Below are 11,183 nucleotides of genomic sequence, written 5' to 3' on the forward strand. Positions count from 1 at the left end.
GTCGTAAACAGAACAGTTTCTAGCCGGCATCGTACAATTTTCTGGCAATTATTCTCGTCGGATTCTCGCTACCACGTCGTCGTCGTCGATAACGGAAGCCCCACACCATCCTCAGATTTTCGTCGGCAGAGCCACGTGCCTTCATCATCGCCGGAATCTTCATCAATTGTAATCGTCATCGTCAACTGTGGCTGCCGATCATCGTCGTTCTATCTAGTCGTCGTTGGAGTGACGTGTCACTGTTTGGCCCCAAATAATAAGGTGAAATAAAAAAATATGGTCAGCAACCAATAGGACGTAGACACGTGGGTGAATTGAAATAATATGTGAGGGTATAAATGGGTAAATATGTCATCTGAATGAGGGTAAATATGTCATTTCAATCATTAAAGAAATACTTAAATGGGTCAAACCAAAGTCAAAGGGTAAGGATGTCTTTTTATATGCAAAAAGTGGTCTGACACACCTTTCAACTAACTTTTGGGGTGTGAGTGAAAAACGGAACAAACGTTTGTAACGTGAATGATAGTTATTTTCGAAAGATGTTTTAGACTGATATTTGGCCAAACTTCAGGGGTGTCAGTGAAATTATCCCAAAAAAAAAAAAAAAACATTCAAGAAACTTTTTCAAATTTAGCAAATAAAAAATAATAATTTGAAGATTGAAATACATAAAATGCCCTTATAGGAAAATAATAATAATAAAAAATAAATAAATAACACCTATTTTTTGAGGTTTTTATTAAGGATATTTTAAGATTTTTATATTTGCAAAATTGATGATCCGGTCAATTTGCACAAATTTTAAAATGTTAGGTATTTATATGCTTATGGTAAAATGGAGGGTATTTTTTTTCACATTTTTTAGATAACATGATTATTTTTACACTTTACCCTATGTTTAATAATAAAAGGGGGGGGGGGCCCAAAATTTGAAAAAAGAAAATTAGTTTCACCTCTTTTACTACTGTATAGAGATTTCTTTCTGTTTTAGACAAAAAAATCCTATACAATTTAACTACAATATTTTTTTTTACAAACATTCAACCATTTTTTAAAAAAAAACAGTGTGTAATAAGACGCACAAAACAAAAACATTGCCAAATAAATCCATAGTGATGAAGTTCCACTACTACATACTACCGTGGTTAATTTCTAAAGTTCAAAAAAAAAAAAAAAAAAACGTGAGTGTGTATGAACATGTGGACAAAAATTGATAGACAGATCTCTCTCTCACACACACACGCATATAAAATATATATCCAAAAAAAAAACACACACACGCATATAAAATATATATCCAAAAGGAAAAAGCAAACATCAATCAGTGCATGCATCCGAAAAAGAAAAAAAAAATCAGGTGCATGCTGAGTAATCATGACAGATGTTGTGTATTCATTTATTTTTTATTTTTTATCATTCAAAGTAATGCATACATGTGTATCTACTATGTAGGCATATTCAACCTTTATATAAAGCAACCACGCTATGCATGTATCAACTACCAAACACGTCCTCTCTTTGCATTCCCAACCCCCCCTCTCTCTTATCCTTGAGTTTGTAACTTCTCTCTCTAAGATGGAGCGTTCTGCGCGTTTGTTTTCTACTGTTTTTATCGTGATGATACTTCTCGTAGCCACTGGTTCTCTCTCTCTCTTTCTTACTTTAGCCTGTGTTATTGCTAAAAAAATGTGGCATATATATAAGTCTTGTTAATTTACACATATTTATTGAGTTTAATTAATTAATTCTTATTTGTAATTGCACATATGTAATACTAATTAAATTAAGCAAGTATATAGTTTGATTTAATTTGTCGATATATTGATGATGCATGTGTTAATTACAGAGATGGGTCCAATGGTTGCGGAAGGCAGGACATGCGAGTCTCAGAGCCACCGCTTCAAGGGAACATGCCTGAGGAAGAGCAACTGCGCCTCTGTGTGCCAGACCGAGGGATTCCATGGTGGACACTGCAGGGGTTTCCGTCGTCGTTGCTTCTGCTCCAAACACTGCTAGTTAACTACCTGGCCAGTGCATGTGATCAATGATAATTTCTATATATATATATATATATATATGTCTGTCTTTCACTACTTGTGTGTCCAAATAATAACAATAATTCCGTCTTAAGTATGGCTTCTCTGCTTATTGTTTTTGATGGTTATCTTATGTAATATGTCACATTGTGGCTTTTTATCTTTGATGAATATGGTTTTTTATAATCTTACTACTATAAATCTCTCCCTCCCTTTGTCTCTCTGTGTATGACAAACACACAATTTAGTTTTGCAATAGTCAAACCCAAAACAGAATACTAACAAGTAGCCCAATCAAAAAATAATCTTATCTGAACAGCCCAGCCCATGAAACCAATTAGGAATAGTCATTGATATAGGACCAGAGTCACCATTATCAATGCCGATGACCAAAGAAAATTCTTTTGTTTTTTACTAAGCAATTCACTACAGCCAAGGTTTATTACAGGTTAATACAAAAATTAAGAAACAGCGATCACTATCTACTTTATTTCATCATAAAAAAAATTAAAAAAAGGAAAAGTAAAATTAAGCATAAATATAGTAAAATAAAACCTCAAATATATTTAAGAGAATTGGAGAGGACATCACTATGCATGATTTATTAATTGGCCAATGATCTCTTGTAATTAAGGATTAGAGGGAAGCAAATGAATTAAATTTAATATAAAACGTGTTTGGTAAAACATCAAATTTATAATAGAACATAGTAGGGTGGAAGAAACTTTCCCCATGTCATTTTCATATCACTGTCTTTTAATATTTATGAAAGTACATCCATGAATTTGATATATTTCATTATTTATCACTAACTATTTAAAATTGTTTATTTCTAACTAAGCAATCCAGTATTGCAACGATATTAACACAAAAGTTATGAAACAGTAATCACTAGCTGTTTTATTTCACCCTCCACGAGAGAAGGTAGGAAAAAAAAGGGTAAAATTAAGCGAAGGACAACAATATAATAAGATCCCAAAATTCAAGAGATCCACAGAATGAGAGAGGACATTGATAATGCATCATAAGGTAAAGTCTTGAGGCATTTTAGGCATTCGATCAGCTGCTTATTCTATACCAAATATCTTATTGAGCTCCAACACAAAGCCATAGACCTTGTGAGGGTGAGGAAGAGACTTTGACACACCTTCTCTCTCCATTCACCTCTTAGCCCATGCGACAAGAACAGGACACTCTGCCTCTATACTGAAGTTTCCACAACTTTCATAGGAATAGAACCAGCTATAGAAAGGAACAAGCGCAACGTCCACCAACCCAATGGTCTCACCCCCAAAGTATGGCTTCTTTCCAAGCTCCTCTTCCAATGTCTTCAAGCATTCAACAAACTCCACCTTTGCACCCTCTTTGCTCTTCTCCTTTTCCCATCCACACCCTCTTCCCAATACTGTATATCTGTATAAATTCAAAAATCATTTAGAATTTGATAATCGGACAACACTAACCGTTTTGATGTGAGTGGCGAGCGTGGGCCCACCACTAACATCAAGATGGATTCGGAATCATGACTCATTAATCCTATTCATGTATATATGTCGATTATGTATGTGTGCATCTATTTTTATGAGATGAAAGAGTAAAATTTGGTTATGTACCTTCTTGTCAATGTAATCAGCCCAAAACTTGGCTTGTGATCTTTTGTAGGGATCAGAGGGGAGCAAAGGTGACTTGTCATGCCATACTTCATCAATGTAGTTGAGGATGATGAGAGATTCAGTGATGGGTTTGCCATTATGAATCAGAACTGGAATCATTTTATGAACCGGGTTCATTTCTAGAAGCAAAGAGCTCTTGTCTTGCAAGTTCTCTTCTCGAGCTTCATATTTGATCCCTGTAGGTGCAGAATTTCGCTCAACCAATAATGATTGAGAAAAATAAAACAACTCACTCAACAAATAATGAAAATAAACAAGAACAGTATATAGCGAAGCGTAGAATTGCTTGATTGTTTTATTGGAGGTCTTAGCCTCTATTTATATACAACAGATTGCAAAATTATGGTAGGACTCACGTTGCTTGCCCTCCAATTCTTTCTATATAAACATTCTTTTCTAATAGAGTTCTTTCCATTGTCGAATTTTCCATACATAGAACTTGCCTTGTACAGAACTTCATATCTCAAGGTTTTCCTTCTACAGTAAATCCTTCAACTGGTAGGACTTGTGCATTCTTGAATAACTGGGCTGAACATATTTTGATCCGGCTGGGCTTGAGTAACAGGCCGGATGTTAAATATTAATAAGCTGGGCTGATGACTTCTTGATTCGGTCTTGATGGAGGTTGGAGGACAAATAACAATGGTCTTGGGCTGTAAATACCCTCAATTTGGGCTTGAGCATGATGGGCCTTATATGTCCTTGGAATGTAGATATGGGTAGTGGTGACGTGTGCGCTTTTTATTGGAGGGAGTTTTTTTCCAATAAAAAGCGCACACGTCATTCTCGTGGTACCTGATGGAACTCGATTTGATCGAACTCCCGGATAGCACTCTCTACAGCATCTTTGTATGACTTCATACGTTCCTCCTTGGGAGAATAGTGCCCTGTCACTTGATTGATCACAAGCTGTGAGTCACTAAAAACTTTTAAACACCGTACCTGTAGCTGTTTAGCTAGCCGAAGTCCGTCGAGCAATGCCTCATACTCGGCCTCGTTATTAGTAGATGGGAAATCTAGCAAAATTGACTGCTGCAGCTTGGTACCCTCGGGTGTTGTGATGTCAATCCCGGCCCCTGCCCTTTTCCGGTTGGAAGAGCCATCAACCCGTAACTCCCAGTATGGCTCTTGAAGTGTCGGTTCCTCAGGTTGATCTTCGTACTCTAGTAGGAAATCCGCTACTGACTGCCCCTTGTGAGACACCTTCGGTGCATAGGTGATGTCAAAAGAGCTAAGTTCAATAGCCCATTTTGTAATTCGACCAGACAGGTTTGGTTTAGCTAGGATAGCTCGTATTGGGTGATTTGTAAGTACCACTATGCTGTGAGACTCGAAGTAATGTCGAAGTTTCCTCTTGGCATAAATTAACGCCAGGATTACCTTTTCCGTCTTGCTGTACCGTGTCTCGGCATCCGTCATCGTTTTGCTTGTGTAAAAGATTGGGTGCTGAAACTTGCCTTCTTCTTTGATCAACACTGCGCTCGTTGCTACAGCTGATACTGCTAAGTACAGGATGAGAGTGTCTCCGGGCGTTGGAGCAGAAAGGATCGGGGGTTTCGTCATGTAGCTTTTCAATTGGTTGAGAGCTTCCTGCTGCTGAGGTCCCCACATATCTTTGCTTTTGGATCGAATAGCATCAAAGAAAGGCTTATACTTATCAGATAATCGGGATATGAACCGGCTGAGAGCCGCAATTCGGCCGGTTAGAACTTGCACTTCCCTACGGGTTTTTGGCTCCTGGTTCTGTATAAGTGCCTTTGCCTGAGCTGGGCTTACTTCTATTCCTCTTTTATTTACGACGTGCCCGAGGAACTGTCCTGATGAGACGGCGAAGGAGCACTTGGTGGGGTTCAGCTTCATATTGTACCTCTTGAGGGTATCAAAGACCTCCTGGAGGTGCTTCGGGTGGTCCTCTTTCCGTATACTCTTGACCACCATATCATCGATATAGGCTTCAACTGTGTTCCCCAGCAGATTATTGAAAATTTTATTGATAAGTCGCTGGTAGGTGGCTCCGGCATTCTTTAGGCGAAGGGCATCACTCTGTAGCAGTAAGTGCCCGTCTCTGTAATGAAAGCGGGTTTCTCCTCATCTTCAGGATTCATGGGAATCTGATTGTAGCTGGAGTATGCATCGAGGAATGTGAGCCTCTCATAACCAGTCGTAGCATCCACTATTTGATCAATTTTGGGCAGAGGGAAGCTATCTTTTGGGCAAGCTTTGTTAAGGTTGGTATAATCTACGCATACCCTCCATTTCCCATTCTTCTTTTGAACGACTACTACATTTGAGAGCCATTGTGGGTACTGCACCTCTCGAATGAATCCTGCTTGTAATAGTTTATTTACTTCCTCGGCTATTATGCGATTCCGCTCAGGTGCGAACCGTCGGTGCCTCTGCTTGACCGGCCTGAATTATGGGTTAACCCTCAAACTATGGCATGAGACCATAGGATCGATCCCCACCATGTCCGAGTGATCCCAGGCAAAGACATCTGAATTGCACCGAATGATCCTGATCACTGCTTCCTTCTCTTCGACTGTGCAAGATGAGCCAATGTAGGTGACCTTCTGAGGGTCTCCGAGGACTACCTCTATAGCTTCGAGGGACTCCTCGGTAGGTGCTTCAGCCTCGGCTTCTTCCTCTGCCTTAAGATACTTGGGCAGAGGATATTGTAACTGCTATTTGATTGCGCCTTTGGGATTCGCCTTTAACTGAGGTGATTTTGACGCCTTTTTTGCTTCATGTAGTGATAGCATGTAACATTCTTTTGCAGCCACCTGGTCTCCCCAGAGGTCGATGACTTCCCTGCCATCTGGGGATAAACACCTCATTACTTGATGAAGGGTAGAGGGGACTCCGTTCATACGATGGATCCAACCTCTCCCCATAATGAGGTTATAAGATGGATGAATCTCCGTCACGACAAAGTTCTCCTTCAGAGTCCTCTTTGCTGCAGTAACGGATAGATCGATCACCCCAAGCGGATTCACCTTAGTACCATCAAATCCCATTAGGGGGCTGGAAGTTGGCCTGATGGACGATGGCGAAACCCCTAACTGATCAAAAGCTGTTTTTATAATAATGTTGGCGCTACTTCCCGGATCTATCAGCACTCTCCTGATCATATAATTCGCTACCAGGAGGCTAATGACCAAGGGGTCCTCATGCGGGCGCTGGACTCTAGAAAGATCATTGTTACCGAATCCGATGTTGATGCTGCCTGGTGCAACCATGTTTACCGAAGACAATCTTCGTAACGTATGAGCCTCTCTCAGCCTGGATCTGTACAACTCTTCAGACTCTTCATCATCCTCTGACTTTCCGTGTATAGCATGGATAACCTTTACCTGACCGCCCTCTACCCGTTGAGGGTTAACCTCCCGAGGTTTTACGTGCTCCTTCGTGGCGAGATACTCACCAACTCTCCTCTCGCTATCATGCTTTCTACCTGCCGCTGAAGGGACCTGCAGTCATTGGTGGTATGCCCATAGTCTCTATGGTAGGCACAATGTTTGCTTTTGTCCCTCTGCTCCAAGGGTTGTTTCATGGGCTGAGGAGTTGCGAACCTCATCTTATTCTCTTGGAATAGGCGCGCCAAGGTAGTACGGAGAGGGGTAAGCCTGTCCTCTGTCCTTCGCCTCTTCTCAGACGCTTGGGTGACTTGTGTGGCGGTATGAGGAACCTTCTGCATCCTTGTGCTCGCAGCCTTCTCTCGAGACTTGTTTTCCACTATGACGAGGGTAGCGTGCTGTGCACGGTGGGCTACGTTTTCCTCCAACCGAATGTAGATTTGTGCCCTAACGTTCAAAGTCTGCATATCCGGGGGGGAATATTTGACCAAGGATGTGTGAAACTTGGTTCCCTGGATCATTGCCAACTTAAATGTTTCGATTGCCGTGGCGGGGTGGCAATCTGCTATCTCCGAGGCCTCCATGTTAAACCTGGATAAAAAATCTTGCAGAGTTTCTCCCTTCCTTTGCCTTATGGTGAAAAGGCTGGCGATACTTTTCTTCTGCTTCTTATTTCCGCAATACTGGGCTAAGAACATAGTGCACAAGGTCTCATAATCAGGGATAGACTTGTGTGGCCTATTCTTGAACCATTCTAACGCTGCTCCGATTAAACTGGTAGGAAAAACCTTACACATCCATGGATCGTTATGATCGTCCAGTGCCATCTTTTGCGCATAATGATCGAGATGCCGAGAGGGGTCTCCTGCCCCATCGAACTGGGTGAAGGATGGCATAGTGAACTTCTTTGGTCTCTCCACAAGGTACACCTCGTCAGTAAAGGGGGTCTTGACCAAGGAGTTTTTGTGCTCTCTAGCCATCTCGGCTGGTGTCTGAACTCTTAAGAGCTTCTTTTCGTCGAAGGCATCTTGTGCGCGTGCGCCATCTGGAACACCATTGGACCATACCGTAAGCCTATGGCTGGACTCGGCTTGTTCGTCCTGTATGCGATGCGGGAGATTATCCGAAGCAACCGCCTCGGACCTCGTCCCTTGCTTTTGCTGAACCTCATTAGGTCGAGCCCCGTTGGGTGGTGTCTCGTTGGCTGGAGGCTCGTGAACCGGAGGTAAATTCCGGGTGGGGGGTGGTGCCGCAGCATCGCCTGGTGGTGGTTGTGGCGTTAGCCTGGCCATGGCCGTGTGCAGCGTATGAGTCTGCTGCTGAAGCGCAGCTATCTGGGCGACACTCGTATCGTTTGCTTGCCGGAGTGTCTCAAATTGGTGCAAGAACTCTTCTCGCATCTTTTGCATCAATTCTATCTATTGATTCATTGCTGACTCTCCGTTTGACATTCCAGACACGACTAAGGATTTGATTTGAAGAACAAGTGGGAGTATATTTTTATACGTTTCCCACAGACGGCGCCAAAGTGTAGGTGCAGAATTTCGCTCAACCAATTATGATTGAGAAAAATAAAACAACTCACTCAACAAATAATGAAAATAAACAAGAACAGTATATAGCGAAGCGTAGAATTGCTTTATTGGAGGTCTTAGTCTCTATTTATATACAACAGATTGCAAAATTATGGTAGGACTCGCGTTGCTTGCCCTCCAATTCTTTCTATATAAACATTTTTTTCTAATAGAGTTCTTTCCATTGTCGAATTTTCCATACATAGAACTTGCCTTGTACAGAACTTCCTATCTCAGAGTTTTCCTTCTACAGTAAATCCTTCAACTGGTAGGACTTGTGTATTCTTGAATAACTGGGTTGAACATATTTTGATCCGGCTGGGCTTGAGTAACAGGCCGGATGTTAAATATTAATAAGCTGGGCTGATGACTTCTTGATTCGGTCTTGATGGAGGTTGGAGGACAAATAACAATGGTCTTGGGCTGTAAATTTGGGCTTGAGCATGATGGGCCTTATAAGTCCTTGGAATATAGATATGGGTAGTGATGACGTGTGCGCTTTTTATTGGAGGGAGTTTTTTCCCTCCACAATCCTCTTCTCAGCCAATGCAATTCTCACTCTCATTCCAAAAGAGCTTGGCCAGAAATCTAACAGAACCACATTGTCTTGATCCATTTCAAATTTTGGGAAGCAGAAAAATGTGAATGTAGAGTGAGAAAGTAACACTTGATGTTGGGCCAAAAGATGACGAGAATTATTTATAATAGTTCTGGACTGAATAATCTATATTTGTCTATGTCATTGCATGCGTTGAACTTTACAAGATGTATTATTATTATTATGATTGCTATGTTTCTTTCTCAAGATTTGATAACATAGACTAGTCAATTTTGTCGTTTGAACGAGACAATTTTATTCCTTTCACGCGCAAAACTTCGTTGAAAATTTTTGCGTCCATGCTTTTGGATATATGTATCTCTGGCTGATGTGGATGTACCAATGACACATCAGCATAGGCCACATAATTCAAGGTTTTTATAGTATTATACAATTTTAACAAAATCTGTTCATTAGGAATTACTTGTCTAATTATTGTTAATGTCAGGAGATCCAGCTATACAGTGAAGGTAATTGTTACCCACTCTGATTTTTTATAAGAACAATTGAAAATTTTTGGATAAAAGGTTTTTAAAGAAAAACCCAAACCTTAACGTTGATTTGTTAATTCAATTGAAATTTTCAATTAGATCTGTTAAGTTTGTTTGTTTGTTTTTTTTTCTACAAATTAGATCTATTAATTTGATCAATTGAAAAATTCAGTAATGTATGTTAAATGTAATCTGTATATGGTATAGATTACATTTAACAATGGATCCACTATTGTTTATTTTAATTAGGATATATATTCTTATAGCCCTCTTCTTTCAATTTTTTTTCGATTTAAAATTTGTGAGGGGAGACCTGTATATAGTTGCAGAAAGAAAGGGAGGAAGATTTTGTTTGGTGAGATAGTGAGCCACGTTTAATTTAACTTTGCTTAAGCTTATTTTGTTTGGAGAACTTCAACTAAGTTGGTGTGCGAGTGTGTTTTTTTAAATCACAGTTATCTTTCTTGTAATTAACATATTTGTAACAAATGCAATCCTAATATTAGGGGTGGCAAAATAGGTCATGACCCACCAACTCTTTCATATCCGTCCATTTTAAAATGTATATGGGTAAATTATTTTAAAATATGGGTCAAAATGGGTGACCCATATTCTATCCATTTTATAGTAAAATGAAAAGAATATGGGTTACTCATTTTGACCCATATTTCACCCATTATATAAGAGACCCAGTTTTACAACATCTATTTGACTCAAATTCGCAGATTCATTTATAAAATTCTCTCACACGATTTCAAATTCTCTCTCTCTCCCACTATCTCGGTCTAAAATCTCTCTCTAAGATTCTCTCTATATCATGGACTCCTCGTGTATGTAATATTACGGCCTGAAAGAAACCTACGTTTACATCTATATTTCAAAGTAAAACGACTTAATTTATTTATTTAATTATTTATTCTATAAAAATCTTAACAGATGATTTCATATAATATATATATATATATATATATATATATATATATATATATATATATATAATATCTTACCTTCATGCATGTCTAGTCACAAAATAAAATAATATAAATTTAAAGAATAAATTAGAGGATTTACAGTTATCCATAAATATTTTTACAAGCTTTTATCCATCTAAAATAAAAAAAAACTATAATAATTAGATTATCCAAAATAATAACTTTTTCTTTTTTCTTCCTTAAAAAGGGGTGGTGGGTCATGACGGGTTGACTCGACACATTTTCATCCAACCCATATTTAACCCGTCACAAGCGGGTTGAATATGGCCAGGTCACAACCCATATTTGACCCGCCCATATTTGACCCTGCACAAACTCGACCTAATCCGCCTGTTTGCCACCCCTAGTTAATATCATCAGTACTCTCTCATCCTAAAACACCTATTATACCCTTGAAATGTATGTGAAGACATTTTTATTCATTTAAACTTATGTAAAAAGACATTTGTTTTCTTATAACTTC

General features: G+C 39.3%; 1 protein-coding gene and 1 pseudogene across 1 annotated transcript; one reads left to right on the forward strand and one right to left on the reverse strand.

Annotated features, from left to right (window-relative positions):
• Positions 1-1,484: 1,484 nt before the first annotated feature.
• LOC132288442 (defensin-like protein) lies at positions 1,485-2,230 on the forward strand. The gene is made up of 2 exons (XM_059789855.1): positions 1,485-1,642; positions 1,850-2,230. Exons 1-2 carry the CDS (start codon positions 1,489-1,491, stop codon positions 2,017-2,019), a joined length of 324 nt encoding a protein of 107 aa, XP_059645838.1. The 5' UTR covers positions 1,485-1,488; the 3' UTR covers positions 2,020-2,230.
• An 876-nt stretch (positions 2,231-3,106) lies between these two features.
• LOC132288453 (probable glutathione S-transferase parA) lies at positions 3,107-9,310 on the reverse strand (annotated as a pseudogene).
• Positions 9,311-11,183: the final 1,873 nt, after the last annotated feature.

Source organism: Cornus florida, unplaced genomic scaffold (genome assembly GCF_030987335.1).
Source record: "Cornus florida cultivar Cherokee Brave unplaced genomic scaffold, ASM3098733v1 CherokeeBrave_3.0.0_Hap2_Chr02, whole genome shotgun sequence".
In the NCBI taxonomy this organism is placed as follows: domain Eukaryota; kingdom Viridiplantae; phylum Streptophyta; class Magnoliopsida; order Cornales; family Cornaceae; genus Cornus; species Cornus florida.

What these genes read in the sequence shown, in the direction of transcription:
- LOC132288442 (XM_059789855.1), top strand. Translation starts at nt 1,489, where the DNA reads ATGCATGTATCAACTACCAAACACGTCCTCTCTTTGCATTCCCAACCC. An exon ending in GATACTTCTCGTAGCCACTG is followed by an intron (nt 1,643 to 1,849) that starts GTTCTCTCTCTC and finishes TGTTAATTACAG; the next exon opens with AGATGGGTCCAATGGTTGCG.